General features: G+C 39.2%; 2 protein-coding genes across 3 annotated transcripts; one reads left to right on the top strand and one right to left on the bottom strand.

Annotated features, from left to right (window-relative positions):
- Positions 1-946: 946 nt before the first annotated feature.
- LOC148367379 (BTB/POZ domain-containing protein 1-like) lies at positions 947-14,225 on the bottom strand. The gene is made up of 8 exons (XM_088334263.1): positions 13,685-14,225; positions 9,990-10,146; positions 6,902-7,007; positions 6,622-6,819; positions 4,355-4,484; positions 4,178-4,265; positions 1,868-2,014; positions 947-1,804 (listed from the first exon to the last, which is right to left on the bottom strand). Exons 1-8 carry the CDS (start codon positions 14,092-14,094, stop codon positions 1,646-1,648), a joined length of 1,395 nt encoding a protein of 464 aa, XP_088190389.1. The 5' UTR covers positions 14,095-14,225; the 3' UTR covers positions 947-1,645.
- LOC148367378 (transmembrane 6 superfamily member 1-like) lies at positions 13,795-25,943 on the top strand. 2 transcript variants are annotated; one of them, XM_088334264.1, is made up of 11 exons: positions 13,795-13,884; positions 15,085-15,206; positions 15,268-15,371; positions 17,638-17,735; positions 17,796-17,899; positions 17,970-18,052; positions 19,263-19,381; positions 20,433-20,537; positions 20,608-20,700; positions 20,948-21,067; positions 25,612-25,943. In XM_088334264.1, exons 2-11 carry the CDS (start codon positions 15,115-15,117, stop codon positions 25,801-25,803), a joined length of 1,110 nt encoding a protein of 369 aa, XP_088190390.1. In that variant the 5' UTR covers positions 13,795-13,884; positions 15,085-15,114; the 3' UTR covers positions 25,804-25,943. The 2 variants fall into 2 exon arrangements, with proteins under 2 accessions (XP_088190390.1, XP_088190391.1); XM_088334265.1 differs by lacking the exon at positions 13,795-13,884 and adding an exon at positions 14,162-14,447.
- The last annotated feature ends 1,974 nt before the right edge of the window (positions 25,944-27,917 follow it).

Raw genomic sequence — 27,917 nt, 5'->3', positions numbered from 1 at the left:
AGCCAAAACGGGGTCTGATGATGTGAAACCTTGATTAAACTGGAGGTAACGACTGTTCTTTATATACTGTACTGGACCAAACGGATCATTTCATCAGCGTTGCTCTAGCTATGCATGCACCTGACAAAACTTTGAACTTATCAAAATTGGAATGATACAGAAGAAATTTGCTCCATCACCAGTTTATTTCCAAGCAATGTGTACTCGTGAAAAGAGCCATGTATGGCTCGCGAGCTGTGTGTACTCATGAAAAGAGCCATATACGGCTCGCAAGCCCCGCGTACTCATGAAAAGAGCCATATATGGCTCGCGAGCCACGTGTACTCATGAAAAGAGCCATATATGGCTCGCGAGCCTCGTGTACTCATGAAAAGAGCCATATATGGCTCGCGAGCCTCGTGTACTCATGAAAAGAGCCATATATGGCTCGCGGGCCGCGTGTACTCATTAATAGAGCCATATATGGCTCGCAAGCATCGTGTACTCATGAAAAGAGCCATATATGGATCGCGAGCCACGTGTACTCATGAAAAGAGCCATATAGGGCTCGCGAGCCTCGTGTACTCATGAAAAGAGCCATATATGGCTCGCGAACCTCGTGTACTCATGAAAAGAGCCATATATGGCTCACGGGCCGCGTGTACTCATTAATAGAGCCATATATGGCTCGTGAGCATTGTGTACTCATGAAAAAAGCCATAAGTTTCCAACCCTTGGGCTAGGATGTTTATAGCTTATAGTTTCTGTCTGTTCAGTAGTACCTTTAGCGTAACTTTACTTGCATGGCCAATTCGACTGATGATCATCTAGTTGGAACATAGTTGGCGAGTTCCTTTCTTTGGTAGCATAATTACTAGCATTTTTGTTCATGCAGGAGGCCACTGTCCTGTTTGCCAGATCTTTCTGCAAAACAGTTCTGACAGAATGTTGTCAATTAAGTCTGTAATACAAAATTAATAATATTTTAATAGAAAAAAAGTGCCAAGCAAACATATAATGGATTACAGCCAGTACGTAACAAAGAAAGTTACATTATTTCTTTTATCTTTACATATGACGGAAACGCGACATTTAGCATGTACATATCATGACTAAAGACCAGCGCATATGCATACATGTGCTTACTGTGTATTTTCGCAAATATATTTAAAAGCCATGAACATTTATACAAAATCCTGAACATCCAGCTCGAAGGACAAGCGCTCGCTTTACAACACTGCAAACGTTGAGAGCGCACACAAATCCCGATACTTTTCAAACAAGCCTGTGTATTGTGTTAGCATTTTTTGTATTTAACAGCCCGACACACAGTGTCATAAATGTTCTTCGAGTAACATTTTGTCACAAGTAGTCACACTGTTTTTTGCAGTACTATCTTAAAGTGTCTCTTGAGGAAAACCGAGGAATGTGGAACATACGCTTCAATCTGTAATGCCCCGATAGCGGCCATTTGCTTATTCTCATCAATGACATATTTACATCCAATGAAATTGAAGCAAAAAAGGTTTTTTTCCCCATCAACTCTGCTCTTTACAACAATCCTCGTGTCTGTAAATTTTGGCTATAAGCGAACTGTCACTCAGCGTTCATTTGCTGGAATCGAAGCACAAAACTCTCAAGTGGTGTCAAGGCTTCCCCTGTCGATCTAAGTGTAATAGATTATCTCGGGTATCTGTCCGTCCTCTACCGAGGTACCATTATTGTTTCCGGGGGATTTGAAAAAGACAAATGTTGTCTTCGTCCCAGCAGGTGTCTCCTGGGTTACTTTCTTCAACCCTTTCGTACCGTAGTGGGAATCAGGTCCCTAAAAAGAAAAAGAGTAAACTCGAGGAATCCCAATAAATTCAATGCGTGAAACTCGTCTAACCTTTAGAGTGGCGCATGCCGTATAGATCACGTTAGGAAGGATTTCCACAGGCTCCGTGAACATGACTCTGAAGGTGTTTGATGAGCCGTCACAACTGAAGCCTGTGTCATTCTGCCCCACGGTGAGGTGTTTATCACTCTCCATTATCTAGTTGATTCAGCAACATTAAATAATAGAGATAGGAGGAGATTTTCAACAAATAAAATACAATTTTGAAATAAATAAAACGATTGCTCTCAAAGTTCTGCCCCATCCTCAGTCAATATTTTAAATTGTTCTAATATAGCAACTTTGACTAGGGTTACATTACCGTTGAAATTTGACAAAAGGATTTGGGAGCATTACCAGTGAATCCTTTTCACCTAGGTTTTGTCAACATCATGACCTGTATATTTAAAGAATATATTATTGTATCAGTTTATGGATCTATTAACAATAATCAAAGCAAGCCTAACAGACTTCTGTGTTACAGGAGTTGGGTGAAAAAACTCTTAAACTACACCCCAATGGCCTATTTCTGCCCTCCATTATTCTGCATCAGCACCTTGCTGGTTATATGAAAAACTTACTCCTAAAAACTGTAGTTTTATAAAATATCAAAAACAATAATTTTATTCTATTCAATTTTGACACTATGTAATATTCGACCACTGGGTTTCGCTATATTGTGTAGTGCACCCTTGGAGGCGATAATGTCGCTTTAAAACCCCAGAGTGTAATGTTTGACCACTGGAAGGCACTGCGTCCTCTAATGCAAATAAAAATCACTGCCACATAGCACAGCATAGAAGCAAGTTGCCATACAAAGATGGCAAAAACCTTAGTTAAGGTTTGCATAATGTAAATAAATACACATTTCTGGACCAATGATTTTTGATCAAAATTAACATTGGTATGATAATTCGGGTAATTTTACCAAGTACCGTTATTCAAAACAATGTTTTTATTACTGAATGAAAGTTCCACAAGGAAGTACTAAATATTAAGACGCTGTCCCATTAAAAATATAAAAAAAGATGAAACCAACAGTTATAGAACACTACTTGAGTTAATGATTTAAAAAAAGTAGAATAAAAAAAAAACATTTCCGTTTTTGGTGTTCTTGGTAAACAAAAGTCAAACAAAAACTCAAAGTTGCTTTTGTAACATTCAACTTCTTGTACATTGCGGTCAAAAACATGGGTGAAATATTTAGAATGTCTAAAAACAGAGGCAGTTTATGAACAGAGGCAGTTTATGGCGAATAACTTAAAATTACCTAAGTGAGAACATACTTGAGATGGACATTTATTTTAGCTGGGCATTTTTATGATTGGAATAGTTATGCTTATCAAAGGTGAAGCGTTCCTTTGCAGGTTATTTAGGGCGCTACGCAATGCATTCATTTCATACTGAAAATTCTAACGCCCGCAAACCCTGAAAGACGTCAGTCTGTGAAACATTGTCAGTGACGACGCTGCAGCTACATCACGTGTCTTATAAATCAGTGGTTGGCAACCACCAGGACGCAGAGGAAGGGGGAAAAAAGGTCCATCATTTTGAGGTAATACGTTTAAATTCAAATAAATCAAATGGTTTAAACGGGAAGGAGCAGTTGCCTGTTGGCAGGGGCAACTATGACGTTAGAAACAAGGATTCCGGCCCGCAGAAAGTACGGTGAGGGATGAATCAAACAAAACTTTGGCGTTTAAAACCATTCAGCTTCGGTAATGGTCATCTAAGGTATGCTAGAATTTAAACAGTTTGGAAAAACGTTTGGCAATGCAGTTGAGAGATGCATAAATCCCTAATTCAAGAACATGACAGAAATCATATAACACTAACAAGCTTTTGGTTCATTTGGCGAGTTTGTATTCTTAATTATTTGGCACGCGGATCAACGTGACGTTTTGCAGTTGACCATCCCCTCCAGATTGGCTAAAAATTGAGATGTTTGGTTAAATCCATTCTTTGCTTTTTCTTAAACGGGCTATAAAGGTAAGATTGGGCCTAAAAAAAAAATCCAGCCTGACCCAACCTACGGGTAAAAAAGCCCAAACCCGACCAATTAACTTGATTTGAGGTACCGGGCCCTAAGCAAACCTGTGTTTTCACATTTTATTTTTTGAGGACTTGAGAGGAGGAAGGTAGGGGGGTTTTGGCAGACTCGGTATAATTATCGTTATTATTATTTTAGAAAAAGAACAAACATGTTTTATACTGCACTTGGGTGAATATATTATCAAACAATTAACCGGTGCGTGGTACAGAAAAGGTTGCCGGCATTTGTGTTAAAAGACATGACACATTCATAACGCAGCAGTTGCCTACCTGGATGTTGACCTGATAGTCTGTGTGTCCATGGATGGAACCATACAGACCAAAACCCACTATAGATATTCGTCTACTGACGTTGAATCTAAGTAAAGACACATTGAGAACTAATGTTTTCTGGTAATTAAACATTTTCGCCTTCCGTCTTTTTCACAACCCATGTTGTCATCTCACCTAATTCGGTCACTAGTACCGCTGTAGCCCCATCGACTCTCGACATGCTGGAATCTATTGATGCTACATTCTTCGCCGCGCAGGCAGCAGCGAGGCCTGTCAATGTTGCTGGGGCGGGGTTTTGGATTTGCTGTAAAGTGTGACAAAATATATATATTAGAGTTCAACCGTACCGGGGGAGGGGTGGCTGATATTTTGTTGCACTTTTATTTGAAAATTTTAACAGATATTTGCATTTTTATTTCGTCGACGGGCCGGTTATATTAAAACTTTGTTCAACTGCCTGAGGTGCTCTCGAAATGTTCGCGTGTCACTGTCTCGGACGCTACCCGCCCTGCGCATTCTGATTGGAATTGCGACCGGGGGCTGAGCCACTAAAACAGAAGCTGTCCCTATTCCACAGTGTGTAACTGCGGAGACGTGTAGAAGGTAAACAGAAAACTTTCCAATGATTACATCTCACGACTATCATTAACGTTACAATGAGCAAGAGAATAGCATTAGAGCGGAGTAAATAGTTGCATCTCTGCTAACTCCTGAGTCCTGACATGCCTGTGAATCAAGTACGCAGAAAATATTGACATTTTCAAAAATCCGTGTTAGAAAAGCATGTTTGATTGGGAAATAGCGTAATAAGTGTACGGTATTTATTTTATTTTAGGTAAGCACATTCAGGTGAAGAGTGATTTATGAGCTCTTAACATTAGTTTGTCAATCAAGTTTGTATGTTTGTGTTTGAGAGAGGGCATAAAATGCACGCTAAAAGTGGAAGGCTGAGTGATTAGCTCTTACCATCACGTTAGCTCGCCAATCTGCACTCTAATTTGCGAGCTCTATTGAAGTTTTGATTCCTTTTTGAAATATGTTTTTTTTAATTCAAGTTAAAGATTAGCCATTTTATTTGTGTTGAAATTATAATGAGCTTACTGTAAAAAAAGAAATTCAGGGAGCGATTTAGGTTTTTATGTACCTTTATACAACTTGTGGCTAACCCTAATTTTATTTCTTGCACTGTTAATTTCTGGTTTAAGTGAAAGATTGGTCATGTTAGTTGTGTGGAAATTCTTATCTATTTACTGTAAAGGGTTTCAGAAAGTTATCAAAGTTTTATTTGAATTGAATGTTTTTTTGCATTATTAAATATTTCTTGTTCCAAATATGTAATATTACAGTAGATTAAAAGTGGCTCCTAATATCGATTATCGGCCTTCTCTCAATACTAATAATTGGTATCGGCCCTGAAAAACCTGTATCGGTTAATCTTTAAGAGATATTTCCCATCTCCTGACTCAACATATTGTCAAACTCTTGTGTGCATTTGAGGTGTGGACTGATTTGACCACGAGAAGCTTGACAAAATATAGAATCTAAATAAATTGCCTTGCAAACATGGCTTGAATAATAAAAGTGGAGTTCCATACATTATATATTTAAAGAAAAAAAATACATGTCTTTTGAGTTATTTTACAGTTTATACAACTTTACACACTACATTAGGTCATACAACAACATTACTAAACATTTCAAAAGAACACATGGGATAAACATAATTTGAAGGGAAAACTGAACGTAAACTTTTAAAGTATGGATAAGGAAGCCTAACAAAATAATCAAATGAACACAAATAAATTTACGTAATACCTTAATACATGACAAAAATGCAATATAATTATTCATTTATGCATTTGGCCATTTATTTGTTTTGGTATTCATTTTTTCGTATATCTCGTCACCACAAAAACATATTCAAATGAAGGGGCAGTTTAACCTGGCTGAGCTTTTCACCTATTGGTTTATCGAAGAGTACACGATCCACTGCTATGCCTTTATTCCCTCAGATAGCAGGCTGCCTCAGATTCATTCATCACTGATCAACCAACAGGTAAAAACCTGATGCAACTGGCCCACCTCTATATTTGAATATTATTATGTTATGACAAAATACACAGCAAAATACTGTACATTACAAGAATGCAAAAATAATGATAGGGTAAATGACAAAATGCATAAATAAATGACAGAATTGCCAGCCTTTCACAGTCATTCAACCAGAAAGTTACGCCCACCCAAAACACACAGCTCCTCTATCCCTGTGATAGCATTTGCTGTGTTATCTGCTGCAGAACAAATGCACGCTAAAAATCTGCAGGTAGCAAAACCGCCATACATCAAGAGATGTACATTTAATTCTGCATATGTGGGATCGGCCCACCATAATTTTGTATGCACAGGAGTCTAGAAACAGTCCTCAATCCAATGTAGCTTACCCGTTGGAAATTTCTCCACACTCATGAGCGGAAAACGGATGAGCGGCAGGGCTTTTCCAAGTACTTTCTGTTTGTTCTCCAAGGTTGTGGAAAGCTGTTGTCTGTTACACTCAGCTTCCGCCCAGTGTACCACAGCCCCAAAGAGACGATTCTCCCTGATGTTCAACGTATCTCTTTCGAGAACTAAACAAAGAGTGTCTAAAGGACATAAAATAACAGAGTTCAGCTCAGTGGTACAAGAGTTTAGAAAAACAAATTCTTTGCAACGGGCCCTGCTTACCAAGGTCGATATCGGTGAATCCCTCTGCATTTACTGCCTCTGCAGTACTTTTGTCAATGGTGTCTAGACAGAGGCTGGCAATCTGATGGTCGTCAAACAACCTAGCCTGTAACAACAAAAAACATAAATTAAGATTGACCTTTTCAAGATGAAAAAAAAGTATTATGCTGTATTTGTTACTAGTTATTTAATTTAAATGTTCAATTTTAATTACTCAAATAGTTAAATGAGAATAATTTTCGACAAAATCGATATTAAAAATGAAATTTATTATCGACTATTGTCCCCAGGCACGTTTTGTGAGGTATCTCTACACGAGCAACTATGCGTAGAGTCGCGCATGCGCAATAGTATATCTGTATTGAGCGGTATACACTGAAGTTTTCTCAAGACATTAAAAGGTCCCCCTTTTAATTTGAGTGATGGAACGTTTGGCCAACCAGAATTGTCACAGTTCGAGTTTTAAGAGCGCCGGCCAATCAGAAGCAAGTTTGAACCTCATTAGCCAGTAAAGGCAATGCGAAGTTTCCAAGCAGCACGCCACACAGGCACTCACCAACAAGTGTTGGCATTGTGAGCAGAGAGCAACCCTAACAAAGCTCCCCAGGAGAGGGCGCTGTTTACTTAAGTTTAAAAGCATGTCACTAATATAAACCATTGGGTGCGCAAGTGGGGTCAAAAATCACCCCTTATTCTTCAAAATCTTTAAAAATTAAAGATAAGAGTTGTAATTTTGTTCTTTTAATTTCCCACTAATTTTTGACCCCACTAGAAAGCGTGTATCTACTATTAGGCCATGCATTCAAGGGTTGAATACCTTTAAGACTCTGTGATTAAGGGATATACAAAAAAAAAATGGACTGGACAAAAAACAAAACTAACACAGAAAGTACTTTTCTTTTAAAATCGAAAATAACATAGAAATTGCAATACTGGTCCAAAAACAGCAATATTAGTTTTTTTTCCCCCCAAAATGGTGCAGACTTGTGTATAATAGCGGTATATCAGTGACACGCGAACATTTCAAGAGCACCTCAGACAGTTGAACAAAACGTCTGATCCTTCTCGGTAAGCTTAAGTAACGTTGGACATTTTATACGCATTAATTTGGCTATAGAAGTGAGCTGAAGCATTGTGCCAGACTGTGCCTGACAAACCTAATTGAAATTAAATGCATGCAGTCCGAAGAAAAATGTCAGTTGTCACCTTTTCGATTTCACACTGTCGAGAATCGTTAAGTACTTGTGTTACAGTTTGCGGCTGACCACTGAATGCACTTCACAAAGTGGACGTACGAGTTTATTTACGGTTGTGCTGCCTGTATTGTGGCTTTCCTTGGTTTACAGGGATGAAAATGTTTGTTTTAATTTATTGTTTGTTTGCTGTGCCTAAAAAAAATTAAGTTAATTTATGGATTATTTCTCTACTGACCGAGCAATGTACCTCATTGGTTTTAGGTTTGTATTTAATTTTTGTTAGAAATAAGGTTGCATGGACAGGTGCTGGAAGACGTTAAAAGCTTTAGGTACTTGGGTTGTGATGTGGCTGCAGTTGGTGGAATGGAATGCGAGGTATTGCACGGAGTGAATCAAGGAGGCAAGGTTTTGGTTGCTCTGAGGAGAGTGATGAGCAATAAGAGTATGAGTATGGATGTTAAGAGGGGACTGTACGAGAGTGTGATTGTGCCGACTGTGCTGTATGGTGCAGAGACTTGGAGCCAGAACACAGATTTGAGACGGAAATTAAATGTTTTTGAAATGAAGTGTTTGAGGAGTATGTTAGGAGTGACAAGATTGGATAGATTGAGAAATGAAATTGTGGGAGACAGAACTGGAGTAGTAGGAGAAATGAGCAAGCGTGTGGATAAGAGAGGACTTGGTGGGTTTGGACACATGGAGAGGATGGATGTTGAAGAGGATCTCCAGAGCAGAAGTAAATGGAAGGAGACAAAGAGGAAGAACGTGATTGAGGTGGATGGATGGTGTTATGAGTGCACTGCAGGAAAGAGGTCTAAATCCAGTGTAAGCTAGAGCTCTTGTTGGTGATAGGAATGAGTGGAGGTGTTGTAAAAGGATAGTGGGATGTTTAGACGTGTTCTAAGGGATGGGCATGGCACCCGTATGATACGGCAGGGGTAAACCAGTGAAAGCTGTTGGGCCCTGCTCTTGAACAGAAGAGTGTGTTGTGTCACCCGAGTGACATGGCCGCTTTCTTGTGTCCCGTTTCATTTGGAGGGACAAAAGCATGACCAACTTGAGTGCCGAGGTGTCAAACTTGTTTGTGTGTTTGGGCATTTGGGTTGGCCATGGTCCAAACATTTTTTTGTGTGTTTTTTGCTACTTTTTAAAAATTTTCTTTGTTTTTGTACGTGTTGTCTTGCTGTCGGTCACCCCTCTCGAGGGATATGACCATGGTAGATAGATAGAATGTCTCGACTGACCGAGCATAGTGCCTCATTCGTTTTAGGTTTGTATTTAATGTTTGTACGGATCCGGAGTATGTTAAACAAAATACTTTTCATTGTACCCGTTTTTTGTGTTATTATAATATGCCACATAACTAATTCAACTTCATGCAAAATTTGAGAGTTTTTTTGGGGGAAATTAATGATGATCAGATTTTTCGATCATTTCTATAATCGTGGCTAGTCGACTATTAGAATAATCATTAGTTGCAGCCCTATACTCAAAGATAAATTTTCAAGGATTTTTAGCATCTAGTCAGGTCACATTTATTTGTATAGCCCTTAATCACAAAAATATCTCAAAGGACTGAACAGGATTACAATTACACCATCGCCTGATCTTGAACCAACATGCGGGCAAGGAAAAACTCAATACCTCAGCGAGAGAAAAAAAAGAAACCTTGAAAAGGGGCCTCATAATCCCCCTTCCAGCATCTCTCGTTTGAGCTAATTACACCAAAAATTCAAGCATGCTTGAAATGCAAAATTCTGTTATCTAATTGCAGATAAAGAATACTCTTTTTTCAGCAATACATGACAATTGTTTTGTTATTGATTGGAAGAAGTTTAAGCTTCTGTATAAGGTCCGTGTGCTGAGTACACTGGGAAAGTGAAGACGTGAACCTGTGTGAGGAACATGAATGCGTTGTTCGCTTTCAGGTGCTTGCTGAGGAACTCCACACAATGAGTGGCCAGAGCAGGGACAGCGTATTTCTTGGCTGTGTTGAGAGTGGACATCACAGTCTCTGGACTGATGTGAACGTCATCCGAATACAGGAACCTGTCCAAAAAAAAAAACAAATGGAGTTTGCTTTGATTGAAAAGCACAAATATGATTAATATCTGGAGCAAAATGTCAAGTGTCACTGCCATCCTGAAAAAAATAAATAAAATAAAATTGGGATAGTTGTATCTATCATGGCCGCACGGCAGCTGAGTGGTTAGCACGTCTGCAGCATAGTTCTGATGTCATTGGTTCAGATCCAGCAACCAGCCTTCCTGTACGTAGTTTGCATGTTCTCCCGTTGTCGGCGTGGGTTACCACCGGGCACTCCGGTTTCCTCCCACATTCCCAAAAAAAACATGCATGGCAGATTACTTGGCAACGAGCGAGGTGTGAATTAGCGAGTGAGTTGTCTGTCCCTGTGTGCCCTGTGACTGGCTGGCAACCAGTTCAGGGTGTTCCCTGCTCACTGCCCGTGGATAGCTAGGATGGGCTCCAGCACCCCTGCAACCCTACTCAGGATAAGCGGCGCAAACAATGGATGGATGGTACCGGTCATCTTTACAACACGATAATCTACTAATTATACAATAAAAAGGACATCAACAACAACCAAATAATAATAAAGTGAAAATTTTGCATTTTTTAGGCTAGCTGAATAAAAATATTCTCAATGTAATAAGTCAGTTTTATATATTATAATTTTTAAACCATTAAAGTTATGCTTTGCTGTATCGCAGTTTCGCTAGGTCGTTGATTTTCATTTTGCATCATGTTCTGCATTTTGATTGGCCTAACAGAAAACAGGACCGTATACAATTACCACCACTCAAAAACAACATTTTAAGAACGTTTTATTGGTTAAACAATGCTCTGAGAGTAAACTTTACATAAAAAAAAGATTCTTATTTTTTTTCCCTTTAAACTTACAAAAAATAGGTCATGCTAAATGTCTACATATAACTTGTGACTTTCTTGCCTAATTGCGAGAATTAACTCGTTAGTAGCAGTTCTGGTTTAAAAATCAATGCAAGCGTTGCGAAAATCAAATTTAACTCAAATCTCTATTATTGCCTGAAACTCATGACAAAAAGTTACCGGACACCAGGGCAGACAACTCTGAATTGCCTGCCCAGCCATACAGTTGCCTGCCCCATTTTTCACACCTTGAAATGCAATAAGACGACTAATAGCAAAAAAAACCTTTGTTGCAAAGTATTAAGGATTGATCATCAGAATATATAACAGAACGACACTTGAGAATTAAGTTTATCATAAATCTACTTACAACAATTATTGCATGAATATGACATAGCTGTTTTCCATCTGCCATCAGTATGTACCTTTACTCATCTTCATTCATGCAATGTTTGTGTTGCGTTGTCTGCTACAAGCCACGTGAACTCCTCTTTCCACGATGTTTTTAATGTAAGTTTACGTTTTGTAGCGTCATAAATTTTGTTAGCTTCTTTCGAATCTTTCTTCTGGGGCTGATGTTTTGGCTTGATTCCTAAACACTTATCAATTTTTCTTGTGTTCTCTGTGCGTCTACTTTGAAAAATGACATGCAAACGCACGACCTTATAACGCTCGGGAAAGTCCGGAAGCACGAAGTTATTCGATGCAGGCTTCTGATTGGCTGAAGACTATGCGAATTGACTAACGAACCGAAATTCAAAAATTTCCAAACCGGACGAAGATTTTGAAATCGGAATAAAGTAAACGTTTGATTTGAAAATAAATAAAAAATAAAAACGAAAGATTTTTTTATTGAAAAAGTTGTCGGCTATCCGGGCAGAGATGTTGTGTGAGTTGTACGCCCGACGTAAAAGATGCACGCCCCGGGTGTCCGGGCCGACGTTATTTCAGACACTGGCTTCTATATAAGATTTTACGATTCAGCTCATTTTCAAATTCTTGATTTTTAAATTCACAAATGAATTGAATTAGTTTGACATGTTGCCCGGATATACTTCTTAATAATAATAATGGTCTTGAATTTGAACTCAATGACAAATTCGTAAATTTGACACATTTACAAACCCAGGCATAAGAGTATTTGCTACCTATTTATATCTAATGGGCCCCCGCATATCTTTGGAGGACAAATCAAGGACCGACTGGACTGTGAACACAGGTGTTTTGACAGTGCAGTGATGTAGGCCATTTGGTTTCAAAGGAAGGAAATAGAAAGCACTAAACACAAATGAGAACTATGACACCACTTGCCAAACTCTCCTTTCATCTTGTCACATTAATACCATTCGCGGTTGGACCCAACGTGACAAGACGAGCCAAGAACTTGTGAACATTACAACATGTGACTTCCACGATCTCCACGTTGTAAACGACGTGATTGAAACTGCCAATAAGTTTGGGTCAAAAATAATGGAATTGTGTTTATTTGTTCATTATTCAAACCAGTTGGCCTTTGACACACCTCAACTGACTGCAGTCAACATGCGGACAAGATCCCTGACCTCATTCTCAGCTAGTCACAGGGCAAACATTTGATATAATAACTAGGTTGGATGTGCAAAAACACATTTTATTGCCACTTTACCACCAATAAACTGTAATTAAGTATTGCCTGGTGAAAGTCTGTTTGAACACTAGATGACAGTACTTGGTTTCTTGGAGACCTGTTAGTAATGAATGTACATATGGAAAGAATAGACACCATTTTGTTTTGTTTTAACTCATCAGTTCAAAGAATGTTTCTCCAAAATTATCGAGGATAACCAAGATGCTTTTGAGCAATTGTAGTATAACTTGTGCTATTTTGTGACCGCGGTGTTTTTCACCTGGAAACTCTCCCTTGAATGCCATTTTTGGCCTGTGTCTTTCTTATAGTTGAGTCATCAACACTGATCTTAACTGAGGCCAGCAAGGCCTTCATTACCTTGGATGTGTTTTTAGGTTATTTTGTAACCTCCTGGATTAGCTGTTGTCACACTCTTGGAACAATCTTATTTGGTCGACCATTTCTGGGAAGGTTTGGAACTGTTTCCACCAATTTGTGGGTAACGGCTCTGACAGTGGTTCGCTAGAGCCCTACACCCTTGATTAAGGCTGTTACAGATAGATAGATTTTAATCACTTTTTTTTTATTTTGTCTGGAGTTTCTTTAGATCCTGGCGTGTCAATTGTGTTCTTCAGATTTGATCGCAAACTTAACTCTGTCGACCAGATTCAAATTATGTGATTTTTATTTGATTTAACACAGGTGGTGGCAATTAATTTTGGGTGTGGCCTGTGAAATTTAACGTTCCCAAAATTTAAAAGCAGCACGAAGCGTCAAGTACATTCTGATCAGAAGAATTGATTTTATTTTATTTTCTTTGATCACTAAACTAAAGTCGGTATCTTGCTGCTTGCAAACCTTGTGCTTAATTGACATGTTGCTATCTAAGATCCCCAATCGTTTTCTGTAAATCGGCTGGTTTTAACTCACATGTATTCCGCCGTTCTGCCTCAATAATGCGCGCGCAGCCAATCTACGTCACACTTGTTTGTAAACACGGAAAAGGCTCTATAGAGCATCAGGTAACGCCCACCAAAACAGACCCTTAAACCGTGTGTCTCTTCTACATACCTGAGCAACGAGAGGAAAGCTGCTGGTTCGGTGTCGGGCAGCTCCATCTCGGCCGAGGTGGTCGCCATCCCCCCGTTGAACATGGCATCGAACACGGCGCTGCCAGCCGCCAAAACGAATTTGTGGGCCGGGATCCTTTGCACCTGTCTTCCCTTGCCCACGACAAACCTAACGTCGCTAAGCAGTTCATTGTTGAAAAGGTAGGCGAAGCGCTCTTTCAAAGAGCTCTTGGTCGCCTGCCAGTTGTACACGCCATGTTCCCGGTGAACGGCCGGTACCGGCGGGGAGCCGGACGGGCCGAGCGCGGCGGGCGTCACGTTGGATAACCCCACAGGAGCTCCGCTCTGAGCCGAGCAGGACTCTTGGGCGTCATGGTTTGACGCCGAGCTCCCACCGCCTCCAGTCGCCATGGTCGTGCGGAAGGAAGAACCCCGTTTATTTGATTTGGTTACGTGTTATTAGCCATTGCAATTTAGTGTTGTGCATCTGCTGCCGAATTTGAAGTGCACTAGCTAGTTTCTGTTTCGTCGCTCTGGGAATGACGTAGGCGCACAAAGCGACATTAACACTGACAACTTTATTGATATAAACACAAAGGTAGCGGCGGATCTATCCAAAAATCAATTTACATGTAATCGATACTGAGCTAGAAAATGGATTGAATCAAAATAATTGTTTACATCATAGCTTTCAAATTTGATCCAATTGTGTTTACACTTTATTTGTACTGCTGACTTTATTTCAAAGTATTGTGCAATTGAAGGTACAGTATTCTTATTATCTTGTTAACATTGACAAAAAAGAATTTGTATTCTACGATTACATTACTGCTTTTTTACTGCATTTACTGCTCAAATTTGTGCTTAAAACAGGACCCTAATGTATTGTTAAAAAAAAAATAATCTTTCTTTCTCCCTTTCTCTCTTTCTCTGTCTCTCACTTTTTCTTTTTCGCTACTCTCTTTCTCCATCCTTTCTACTTCCAATAAATAACCTGGTAATAACATAGTAACAACATAGTAAGTAGTTCAAGATAAGTTATTTCGGAAATGCAAATCCAACTAGGCGCCATTTGCGCTTTTAAGTAGCAAAAATTAGCTCTCAGTTTGAAAAAGGTTGGAGACCCCTGTTCTAACCCAACTCAAAATAAGTGCACACCCCTTGACTAGACTGTATGACTAATAATAACTTAACAAAAGTGCGTGTTTGTGTGTGGTGAGCTAGCGTTTGCGAGAGTGGTATAGATCCACCCTCTATACGTCTGCTCAACCATTAGAACACAAGCGTGCATGAGGAAGCAACTGAGAACCTTTGCCATTTATGCAGAATGTTCGAATCAATATTACTGCAAAGAGAAGTTTAGTCAGGGGGGAAATTTATTTTTCATGATTGTTATTCTAGGACAACTAAAAGGCTGTCTCATGGTCAGCAATGAGTGCCTCTGCAGGGACCGGCGTGTTCGTACTTTCCTTGATGTCCATTCCCATTTGTTACTTGTTTAATTCACTCATCTACAACAACAGGTGGGTATGACCTTAAACATTAGTCACTGTTTTTAACCTACTTCAATTGTTGTCTTTATAGCGCCGAAGCCTTCTTCTTTGCTGGATGTGCAACCTTCATCTTTTTGGTCATTTCTGCCCGTTTTATTCTCAAAGGGAAATTTCCTTTAGATTCTCTTTTCTATGGTAAATACACATGCTTGTCCAGTTACGGCATTTTGGGATTAGGGAAATGCATGGAATTTTATACGAAAAATCTGAAAAATACTCATACTGCGCAATATACATGGTTTATACACGTTTTTCATGGCAGTATTCAAGCACTTTAAAGGACATCAAAAGCCAATTTTCTGAATTCACCAGTATCAGTAAAAGAAAAAAAAAATCCAGTGTGAATCATGTATTTTTCAGAGTCACAAAAATAGCTGTGATTTACATTTGCAATTTTTAGTCTTGAGTATGCATTTATCAAGAAATATAATTTTTTGATCTTGAGTAAATTGTAATTATACTTGTTTTTGAGACATATCTCTCCCCATTGGGTAAAAATGAACGTGATATGTAGCTTACATTTTCAGTTGCAGGAAATTCTTCCCATCATAATTTACTGCTGGAAAACTCTACCTTTACTGTATGTTTTGCATGGCCAATAACTATCCATCCATCCATTATCTGCACCGCTTATCCTCAGTAGGGTCATGGGGGTGCTGGAGCCCATCCCATCTTCGGGCAGTGGGCAGGGGTCACCCTGAACTGGTTTCCAGCCAGTTGCAGGGCACACGGGGACAGACAATATGCTCGCTCATTCACACCTAAGGACAATTTCATTAACCTGACATGCATGCTTTTGGAATGTGGGAGGAAACCGGAGTGCCCGGAGGAAACCCACGCAAGCACGGGGAGAACATGCAAACCAAGACACATGCTAAAATAATAGCTAGTTTGGTTTATTATGTAAATGAAATAAACTTGTTGGCACAAATTATTTTTGTTTTATTCTATGTACTCGGTCTTGCTGTGAGTAAATAGGTACCGCGTGGTGTTTGTAAGGTTTATTATCACTTGATAAGGGGAATTGCAACCATTACTAGAAGGAGCAATTGACTTAGTTTAACAGTTATGCATTTATTCAGGGTTTGTACGGGTGCTTGAAATCATTGAAATTACTTACGTTCTAATTTTGTGTTTTCAAGGATGAAAAGTGCTTTACTTTTTGGATGAAGTGGTGTAAATGCTTGGCAACAATTGTCCATGTCTCTAAACAAGTCTGCTTAAAAATTACGCAGACATTCCTCTCTGACGGCTTCGTTTTGCCATTGCAGTTATTCTTCCCTCATGATTAACTGCACCTGACATTAGTTTGTACGGCATTGTCCTATGAAGCGTCATCACCACCCCACTGACAGTGAAATGTAACACAGAGCAAGGATTTCAATTAATTATGGACAATTATTATGTTCCATTAAAAAAAAAATTAAGGTAGTGTTTCCCAGTGGTAAATTGTAATGGGAAGAAATTCCTGCAACTGAAAATGTAAGCTACAGATTACTGTCATTTTTACCAAACACCTATATCGGATTTGTCTCCCCCAAAAATTCTGCACAATATACTCAATGAAAAAAATCATATGTATTGATAAATGAACATGCAAGACTAATAATCGCATATGTAAATCGCAATTACATTCGTAGCTTTGCAAAATACTTGATTCACACCGGATTTCTGATATCAAGGGAATTGAAGCAATTGGACAATTGGCCTTGAAAGTCCTTAAAAAGTGCTTGAATTTGACAGTGAAAAAGGTTTACGAACCCTGATTTATTACAAAGTGTAATAAAGACAAATCTGTTTTTCAGAGAAAAACAATAATTATAAAGCTTTTAATATTTCATAAGTTTGCAATGGCAGCACAGCGCGGAGTGGTTAGCAAGATTGAATCTTCCTGTGTGGTGTTTGCATGTTCTCCCTGTGCTTGCGTGGGCTTTCTCTGGGCACTTTGGTTTCCTCCCACATTCCAAAAACATGTTTGTCAGGTTAATTGGTCCAAATTGTCTTTAGGTGGGAATGAGTGAGTGAGTTGTCTGTTCCTGTCTGGCAACCAGTTCAGAGTGTCCCCTGCCCACTGCCCGAAAATAACTGGGAAGGGCTCCAGCACCCCCATGACCCTACTGACGATAAGCGGTGCAGATAATGGATGGATGGATGGATAGTTAGCAATGAATCTTGACCATTTAGTATAGCAGCTAATGTGATTACCATGTTCTCAAATAAATCTAACATCAGCTTTTGGTGTGCAAGCATGCAACTTGCTACCTTGCTCCTAAAATGAAATCAATACAGTAATGACATTTTCCTCCTACTCTGAAATGACCCATTACATGTTTTGTGTCTTTGATGACTGAAACGTATCCATGTGGTCCTAGCTCAAATTATTGCCTATGTATCTATTCAGTGTACGCAGTTCATGCCTTCTTCAGTGTGGTTAACTTGATCATTGGATTGGAGCAAGACAACATCATTGATGGATTTGTGACGTTTTACCTCAAAGAGGCAAGCATATTGTTTCTATAGTATTTAATTATCAGATATAAACCACTCCCTGATTTTTAGGCTGATCCACACATTAACACGGCTCATGGGCACATGATGTCTTATTGGGATGGCTGTGTCCATTATCTTATGTATCTTCTCATGATTGCTGCCATTACTTGGGGGTGAGTGCTGCAGTATATTGTGCTTATTAAGTGCTGATGCAATTGTATTTGTAAATTGTTTGGTTTTTAGGGACAACTTTAGAGCTATTGGACTCTATTGGGTTGGGTCTTTTGTTATGCACTCCATTATCTACCTTCTTGGCAGCGCAGTTGGTAAGTGTTGTGACATGTATTTTTTTGTTCATTTTAATATGGATCATCTATAATCAAATAATAAATACCTCACCATGATACACTTACTATTTCGTACTGATATTTAGTTTGTGTTGCTTGATATGGATTTTCAGGGGGACATTTCAGTGATGTAAGCACTAAAAACCGCCTGTAGTATAGAGAAAAAAAAAAACTTAAAAGGTGAGGTGTTTAGACATCAAGTAAAAATTGTGTAATAGGCTTCCATCTTTTCTAAAATTGAACGAGTTTCAGTTGAAGTCTTGCATTGATTGTTTCCATAATGTACATTTGCTTTAATTCGTCTCTTCATTGTTTCATGTCCGGAGGTTGTGGTTTCAACGAGGAAAGTGTGATCATTTTCTTTGCTGCCAGAAGCATAACCCTTAGTACATATTTATGTTGACCAGTCAATAATTCTTCTGGCTCAATTGCTAATACATAGGTCACTGGGTCCAAACGCAACCCCCAACCAATAATTCATTTTATTTCTGTATAAGTAATTCTCCAAAAATTTAATATCACAGGGCAATTCCAGAAAGTATGCTTGAAATCGCTGACCCTCCCACAGTTACGCCAACATAAATTGGATGTATTTTTTTAATATTTTGAAGTGAAAGACGGTGTATAGAAGTAAGGTATTTTTACTTTCCATTCAAACTCCCTCAATGTCGGACTGCTGGTTATTTTATGTCCCTCTTTCAGAGTTTTCTCCCACTTGTCGTCTTTTATCACTACATTAGCTTCTAGTTCCCGTTTTTCCTTAACCTACATCCCATCATTTTGAGATCCATTTGCAGAGCTTTATAAAATTTTGAGATAACCCCCTTTATTGATTGTCCTTTTGAGTATGATATAAAAAAATTCCACAACTTTAGTTGGCTCCTTATATATTTTCCCCCATTCATCATGTTTCTGGAGGTAATGTCTTTGTTGCAAATATTTTTAAAAATCATTTTTAGTTAGGTCAAATTCTTGTTAATCTTGTTCAAAAGATTTCAATACCTGTCCTTTGAACACTTTTTCTAACTAAACATTTGTTTAAAAATAACTTTTTGGCTCATTATTTTGTATTTTCTTCCATTGAAAGGTTCCAGTTTGAACTTTTTATTGCTACCTGTAAACGTATTTGCACTATTCGTTTTAGTTTATAATTAATCCTGAGTCTTCAATGACTTTTCTTCTTTTGTAGGAAAGTATGGCACTGAAATGGGTCCTCTCTTCTTCCTTCAGTTGCTTTACATCTCAGTGTCTATTTGGGCTTGTTTTCGTGTCTTCAGCTATCCTTCTAGGCAAAATGATGAAGTGACAGTAAGTTAGATTACATGCAGATATTCCATCATCTAACATAATTTGTCTCATCTCATCAGCTGCACCGCTTATCCTCAGTAGGGTCGCGGGGGTGCTGGAGCCCATCCCAGCAATCATCGGGCAGTGGGCAGGGGACACCCTGAACTGGTTGCCAGCCAATCGCAGGGCACACGGGCACAGACAACTCACTCGCTCATTCACACCTAGGGACAATTTGGACCGGCCAATTCACCTGAAATGCATGTTTTTGGAATGTGGGAGGAAACCGGAGTGCCCGGAAGAAACCCACGCAAGCACGGGGAGAACATACAAACTCCGCACAGGAAGTCTGGAGCTGGATTTGAACCCACGCAGGAGGTTCCTATGACATGAACTGTGCCGCACATGCGCTAACCACTGCGCCGCCGTGCCTAATTTCCTGTGGTGTGTCTTGGGCAAGTACAGCCTGGTGGCACCCATCCCTCTCCAGGCCAACTGGCACTAATTTATGGAAGTTTTGAATACACATGTTGTGGGACTGAAAAGTACAAGTGAGAACAGCCCTGATCTCCACCTCTATTTGGCAACAATGCTACAAAGAAAGAGCATTTTACACAGGTTTTCTAAGAGGAGGTCCAGGGGAACCAAAAGTGCCATTTGGGTGACCCTTTGGAAAAAGGCTACTCTTCTTGAATGCTTCAACATACAAAAATGATCTTGGGGTCTGATGAAATATTTTTATATTAGCCATTGTTTGACTTAACGCTCGCTATACCTAATAATCTTCTTTTATCTTATAATTTTTGTTATCATTACAATCTGCGGAAACTCAGCATTCTAACCATATATACCATGCCTGGGATTGCTTTTAAGTTTTTTTGTACATATTGAACCTCCTCGGCTATGACGCCACAGGCAAAATGAGAACAGTTACTCTTAAATAGGAAATGCTACAGAAAAGAATACATGTACATATTAAGTTTGTGTTTAATTAACTTGTTAATTAAAAAAAATATGTATCTGGCATTAGAGAAGCAGCATGTTGATAAATAATGCCTCTTTCTTTTCCCAGAACACGCAGAAAGCTCAGAAGTTGACTTTGTTCCACAGACCTTTGGATATAGGTTTTATTATCTACCTCATCCCAGCAATGACATTCTGTGTCTTCAGAGGTCTGGTAAGAAACATAAATAGAGGGCACAAACATGGAGGTCATTGCTCTGTTACTCTTCAGGTTTTACCCATAGGTTGCCCTGGATTGTTCCAACACATTGTGTCAGCACTACGAACAGCATTATGAGCCATATGTGAAAGACCCCTCAGCCTACCCTAAAGTTAACGTACGTGTGCATTGGAGGCCAATGGATTTAGGATGTCCCAAAAGCTACTATTTCCCCAGTTGAGAAGCTTGATCCATGGAAAGTTTCTCGACACAAAAATTGCTGCAGCATTGACCAAAATCCTAGACCTGGCTTTGATATCTCTTTCAACAATTCCAGAGTATAGTGACTTTGGGGACACAATGAACCTCTTTGCTGCTGTCTTACTTATATTTCAGAAGCAGTAACCACTGTAATTGTTTGTCAGATGCTGGTGAGCATGCTGTACTCAGGCCCATACTACATCATGACTCTTTACAGCTTGTTGGTGCCAGGTTGTGAGTGGATGCTGGACCTAACACTTGTACATTCAGGTGCCATAGCACAAGTGAGTACTGTTTAAAACTGATTTGACACACTTAGTTACAGCTAATTTCAGGATTCCATCATCCATTCTGCAATATTTCGACCGCTACATGAACAAAAGGCAATGGTCATAACTTGCAACATTTCTTGACATCCATCCATCCATTATCTGCACCGATTATCCTCAGTAGGGTCTCTGGGGTGCTGGAGCCTCTCCCAGCTATCCTCGGGCAGTGGGCTGGAGACACCCTCAAGTGGTTGCCAGCCAGTCGCAGGGCAAATTTCTTGACAAGCATAACAATAACATTTCTGCATGCAAACCAAACCGAGGACTTGGTCCAAGCAAAAGGATGGCAGTGTTAACACAAACAAAACAAAGCAGCTGTTGTGTTGGAGCTACAGGCTGCCACGTCACTCAACGGGTGGATGAAGATGGATGCTGACTTCAGACCAGGAGGAATTCTGGTATTGGTGGTATTTATATAAATGTCAGCTGTTAACAAAGCTAAAAATAGGTCTGCTCATACTTTGGCAACCGTGGTTGCTATGAGACAAGTAGAGTGCTCCCTGCCAACCCACCCAATCAAAGGGTGTTTTTAAATAAACATCTTATAAAATAAATTAGGCCATAGTCATAATAATAATAATAATAATAATAATTTCCTTGTATTGTCATTCTGTGTAACAATGTACACAGAACGAAATGTCGATTGCATCTGACCCGATGCAGCCGCAGCCAAGAGAGGGCGCCGCCGACCACTTTTTAAGTCTTAGGAATGACTCGGCCGGGGCGCGAACCCGAACCTCCCAGTCTCAAAGCGGGCGCCTTACCATCTAGGCTACTGAGCTGGTGAGGGGGCAATGAAATTATCTACCAAATCTTGATCAAATTGGGTAAATAAATATACTTTTTCTACAAAAAAAACATTTACTGACTGAAAAAATAAGTACATTAAAAAATTATTAAATAGAGTGAAATAAATACATATTTGACCTGGTATTATCAGTAGGTTTCCTGCTGCAAGTTGCTGTTATATTATCTTGAATAAATTAAAAATGTTCTCGGCATAGAAATAGTCAATTCCTAACCTAAATATATACTGTAAAATTCAGTGGCGGCCCGTACATTTTACACTTAGGCCTTTAGTTCCAAATCTGAATTAGTTATGTGTCGTTCTCCAACAAACTGGCTCATGAACCGGGTTTTGGAAGTGAAATTTCGTATTTTATTTGTGAGAGTCGGGTGGGGTAGGGTTGATATGGGCCAAACCCGGCCCCGCCGCACACCCAGCTCTCTGGGTGAAACAGTGCCGCCGAGCGAGGTCCTCTTCCTGAGCCGGTAATGTGGAATGCGCGATAGGTTTAGGGGTCTTCAAGGGCCCGCCTTACACGGATGCGCGACACTTAATGCCTGTCTTTTGTAACGAAATCTAAGTTAAACAATACTGTTTAAACAGAGACAAAGAAAAACAATGACCAGTGGTTTACAAAATAATGGTGAGGGAGAGAGAAGCGCATTCCAACCCGAATGCAATGATTCACATTTTAGAAATTACCTGGCCCGAAATTTGGATCGGGTCAGGCTTGGCCTCGGGCTTAAGATTTTACCTCTAGGCTAAAAAAACCTTTTCCTGCTCGCGAAACACTTGCTTACCTAGGAGTGGTCTGACCTTTTGTTGTTAAATCAACACAACAATATATATCCTTGAGCAGCTCGGTCTGTTGGCACGATCACTTTGGTGGATTACCTTCCCCCTAGCCAATCATAGTTAGAAGCGGTGATGTTGCCCAATGCCTGCCAGCAGGCTTTCAGACACCAACTCAGAATCTGAGTTGAACAAACAGCTTTCTCAAATACTGATTTTACGATACAGGGCCTTCAGAATTTTTTGTGAAAACTTCTGGTTAAATTTCTGAGCCTAGCAACAACTAATGGCTCTTCTCTGAAGGGTTATTTCTTATTTGTCAGTGCAGCTAAGACATTGAGAAAGTAAGAAAAAGCCGACTTCTAGTAAAGTCCATGTGCCATCCTTAAACCCCAAAAAGATTTTAAAAAAAAGAGGGTTTATTCCAGAAGTCTAGGAACTGCATGTACTAGGACGCAAACCATGTGTTACTCTGCCACCATCTGGCTTAAAGTCCTGATTGCAACTCTTTAAGTTTTCAAATCCCACACTCCACCTTGAGAAAAATAAGATAAAAGATTCTCAGAATGAATAGACAAATAATATTTACAATTTAGTGCTTCAAGACTTAAAATAATTAAATTTAGCTTCAAGTCTGTTGCATGACAGCTTTTTAACTTCAGCTTGGCTAATTTACATATGTTGGCATGGAGAGGGATGGGCGCCACCATGTTGTACTTGCCCCAAGACACACCACAGGAAGTGTTGCCCCTACGAACCTAGTGGTTAGGGGTTAAAATTGCTATGATTTAGTCTCTACAGCTAGCCTGCTTCAGACCAGGCTAACAACCGGACTAAAATTACCCCCAGAGATACATCTGGCACTTTTACTGTCAATGTTTTTTGACATTTCCATGGTATTTTTTGAAATGTTGCGTCATTTTAACCATCATGCATTCAAGTTTTACGTATAGACTATGCAGTGTTGTCATTTCATTCAAGTCTGTAGACTATAATTGCAACAGTTGTTTTAGTCATTCGTGAGGTAAATTTCTTGCTGTCAGACAATAAGTTTTAATGCAATGCCAATTGAGAATGTTTGTCAATTTGGCATCGGAGGTTTGATGAACGTGTATATTATTGTTATTTTGGAGATTCTAGAAAGTGACACAAAAACTTGCCAAAGTGGTATCGATGATGTATTTGACAAGGGTAATATCGTATATTTAGGTCCAACTCTCTAGTCTAAGGGAAAGAAGTTTTTTATTATAAACGATCGATAATATTATCAATGCGGTCTATGCAAAACAGCCATAACACGTGGCGAAGGTGAAGATTTATGGTGCATTTGGCCAAGTATTTTTTTGTTTTGTTTTAAATAATGTTGATTATAGTATTCAACACTTATTACGTATGGGGGCGGCAGTAGCTCAGGAGGTAGAGCGATCGTTTTCGGATTAAGGGATCCCAGTTCGAATCCCGGCTTGTCCGTGTTACATGCCGAAGTGTCCTTGGGTAAGACACTGAACCCCCAATAAGCAGGTTAGTGCCTTACATGGCTGCGAAGATCATGGCCGCTATTGGGAAATGTGAAGCACAATGTAAAGCGCTTTGGGAAGTCATTGACTTGAAAAGCGCTATATAAATGCAGATCATTTCATTTTCATTTCATTTACGTATAAGAGAAATGTAAGTAACAAAGATAGCACTGTTGGAAATTGATATACATTCTTACAAGCAGTGTGCCCTCTAAGCTGCCCGCGTGCGCAATTGCGCACTGCTCGCACATTCTCAGCGCACAAGAAAATCTAGCCAGCGCACAAAAATGAGGGCTCAAAATTACTAATTAAGAAGCGACTTAAGTCAAAGTTACAGTGCATGAAGGTAAAAATACACGGGTTCCCCTGACGTTGCGTCTTAAATGCGGTATTTTGAAGTCGAGTCGAAGCAGAATGAAGTTGAGTAAAGTCAGTAGAGTTGGTCGCAGAACCGGCTTCTTCGGCTCGGCTCACTAAAAGGAACCGGCTCTTTCGGGTCCTAAACGGCTCTTCAGGTTGTTTTTGCTTCTTTAATCTCAACATGACCAAATCTAATGTAAAAGTATGCACAAAATGACTTAAAGGAAGGGGGGAATAGAACAAAAAAGAAAAAAATACCAAAATGAAAAAATAGTGAAAAGCTGAGAAAAAAAGAAACAAAAGGAAGAGAAAAAAAGAAGGAAAAGTTTAGAAAAAAAAATGAAAAAAAAGAAAGAAATGTAGGAAAAAAGTAAATAGAGAACAAAAAGAAAAAAGTAACAGCTCTGGAAAAAATAAACACAATGAGATTTTTTTTTAAAGGAAATTTTAAAAAAGTAGAAAAAAACACAGACAAAGGAAGAAAAAGTTTGCGTTGCATTCAAATAATTTCCAATTATATCAAGTGAATCTTGTTGCCAACATTGTACTTCCACTAAAAAATGTGATTAAGTACAGTTCTGGATCTTACAACCGACTAAATAAGCCCCCAAAAATGTTTAAACTATGCGACAAAATATATCAGGAAATAAAAAGAAATGGATATCTTGTGAAAGAATTGTAAGAACAAACGACGTTTGTAGGCCGCACAACCTTTTGCAATAGTACATGAGTCAATTCATTCAAAAGAGAAAAATAATTTTGCATTGCCAGAAACTCAGCAAAATGTAACTTGATGTCAAGTTTTGGACATGTTTGATAATTAATTATCTTGCCACACTTGGGATTATGGTTGCTCACTGTTGTTTCAAGCGTTGCTCACCAACTTTGTGTGTACGCTCAGACCCGTGGAAAATTAGAGAGAACATTGCTTACAAGGAAGCAAATTTTCAATAACCGCCCTCTTTTCAATACATGAAAGCACAATAAATTTATGGCAAAACCTGGATATTAACCCCAGACTTTTTTTCTGTATTTCCCACCAGGCTCAGTTCTCCCACATTGGGGCTTCTCTTCACACACGAACGCCCTACTCATACAGAGTGCCAGTAGACAAACAACCAGTATTTCTGCTGGTTAATATCCTGTATGCGCTGGTTCCACAGGCTCTCTGCTACCGCTGCACTACCAGCCCTGCCTTTTTCCTCAGAGGCACACTGAACCAGAAAAGTGCATAGGTGTTGTTTTTTTAAAGGATGGTGTAGTCAATACAACGTTGCTGGTTATGAGAAATTATCTAATTATTTTACAAATGCTACTGTATATTTTGAAGGATTATAGTGGGTTGAAAATCAGATATCCTGCACTGACAAAGGCATCGTAGAAGAATGTAGGGGATGTACTCACTTTGTTGTGAGATGCTTAGTCATTAATTGTCTAATGTAATAAAGGGTTTTCAAATGATTTAGGGAAATAATTTATTTGTGTGATTCATTACACACTACAGTTAAATATTTGGGGTCACACAGCCAATTTTGTGCTTTTGCCAAAAAGTCACATTGAGTTCTCCAATGTATTTGTTCTTTTGCCGACATTGATCTCTTCCTTGTTTTGGCCGGTCTCAGATAAGGCTTGTTCTTTGCCACTCTGCCTTGAAGGTCAGTATCTCTGAGTCGCCTATTCACCGTAGATATTGACACTGGTGTTTTGTGAGTACTATTTAACCGAGATGCCAGTTGAGGACGTGTAAGGTGACTATTTCTAAAACAGGAGACTCTAATGTACTTGTCCTTTTGCTTGGTTTTGCAGCCTTCCATTTCATTATTCTACTCTGTTTAAAGGCTGTATGTGCTGTTCTATAAAGGGAGTAGTACATGCCATTGTCGGAGATCTTTAGTTGCTTGGCAAATTCTTGCATGGAAAAGCCTGCATTTCTTAGAACAAAAATAGATTATCGAGTTCAAATAAAAGTTATCTTTTTCTGGCCATTCTGAAAATGTAATCTCACCCCAAAATGGGATGCTCCAGATACTCAAACAACTCAAAGGAAGGTGAGTTTTATAGCTTCTCTATCCACCTAAAACAGACTTTGGCATTCTGGTCCTTAAGGGTCGCATGTCCTGCATGATCTTCTTCAACTCAGGTGATATATATTATCATTAGATTTAATATGTCTGATAAAAATGGCAAATAATGGATCATATTTTAATTTAATTAAATATTGGATCATTTTGAAGAAGAATCACTGCTCACACACGCGCGCGCACACACATAGTCACTAAACTAGTTAGCAATAGCAAAACAGCCGTACAAAGTACGTTTTTTATGCATTTTAAGACGAGTACGGCGTACAAGGAAATCTGTACGTAAAAACGCAAATTTGTCAATGACGGGTACCATCCGTTATACACCGACTATCACGAAACGGCAAATCAATCAAGTCAAAGGAGTTCGCCGCTGAAGCCTCCATCTCGGTATGTTTTTTTTTTCGTTGCAAACGAAGCGAGCAGTTTGATGCTACTGTGAGCATGCGTCTGCAGCCTGGGGATTTCCCCATCATGCATTATTCTGGAAAAAAAAAAAAAATATATATATATATGGTGTACGATTATTTTGTATTTAGTACGGGAAAATATGACTGTTTGTTCTGGCATGGAGCCATGGAGGTTGACAGGTATGATTACAGTACTGTATGTATCTATATATACTGGACTGTCTCAGAAAATTAGAATATTGTGATAAAGTTCTTTATTTTCTGTAATGCAATTAAAAAAACAAAAATGTCATACATTCTGGATTCATTACACATCAACTGAACTATTTCAAGCCTTTTATTATTTGAATATTGCTGATTTTGGCTTACAGCTGAAAAAAACTCAAAAATCCTATCTCATCATATTAGAATACTTCCTCAGACCAAGTAAAAAAATAATTTTATAACAGCAAAACTAAATCAAACGTTTGAAAATGTCAATGGATAGACTCAGTACTTGGTTGGGAATCCTTTTGCACGGATTACTGCATCAATCCGGCGTGGCATGGAGGCAATCAGCCTGTGGCATTGCTGTGGTGTTATTGATGCCCAGGATGCTTCGATAGCGGCCTTCAGCTCATTTGCATTTGTAGGTCTGGTGTCTTTCATCTTCTTCTTAACTATACCCCGCAAATTCTCGATGGGGTTCAGGTCAGGGGAATTAGCAGGCCAATCAAGGACGGTGATGCCATGGTCAGTGCACCAGTTATGGTGGTTTTGGCACTGTGGGCAGGTGCCAGATCATGCTGGAAAATGAAATCCTCATCTCCATAGAGCTTTTCAGCAGATGGAAGCATGTAGTGCTCTAAAATCTCTTGG

This window comes from Urocampus carinirostris, chromosome 4, assembly GCF_059441175.1.
Source record: "Urocampus carinirostris isolate Australia breed hairy pipefish chromosome 4, RoL_Ucar_1.0, whole genome shotgun sequence".
Taxonomy (NCBI): Eukaryota; Metazoa; Chordata; class Actinopteri; order Syngnathiformes; family Syngnathidae; genus Urocampus; species Urocampus carinirostris.
The sequence above is the reverse complement of the archived record's forward strand: the minus strand, read 5'-3'. Positions and strand labels throughout refer to the sequence as shown.

Bases quoted from the DNA above. Each gene is read 5' to 3' on its own strand.
- LOC148367379 (XM_088334263.1), bottom strand. From the start codon at position 14,094: ATGGCGACTGGAGGCGGTGGGAGCTCGGCGTCAAACCATGACGCCCAA. The intron at 6,820-6,901 runs GTAAGCAGGGCC...TATGTCCTTTAG, and splicing joins ATTCACCGATATCGACCTTG to ACACTCTTTGTTTAGTTCTC. The intron at 2,015-4,177 runs GTAGGCAACTGC...TGAATCAACTAG, and splicing joins ACTATCAGGTCAACATCCAG to ATAATGGAGAGTGATAAACA.
- LOC148367378 (XM_088334264.1), top strand. From the start codon at position 15,115: ATGAGTGCCTCTGCAGGGACCGGCGTGTTCGTACTTTCCTTGATGTCC. The intron at 19,382-20,432 runs GTAAGTTAGATT...TTCTTTTCCCAG, and splicing joins GGCAAAATGATGAAGTGACA to AACACGCAGAAAGCTCAGAA. The intron at 20,701-20,947 runs GTACGTGTGCAT...ATTGTTTGTCAG, and splicing joins CAGCCTACCCTAAAGTTAAC to ATGCTGGTGAGCATGCTGTA.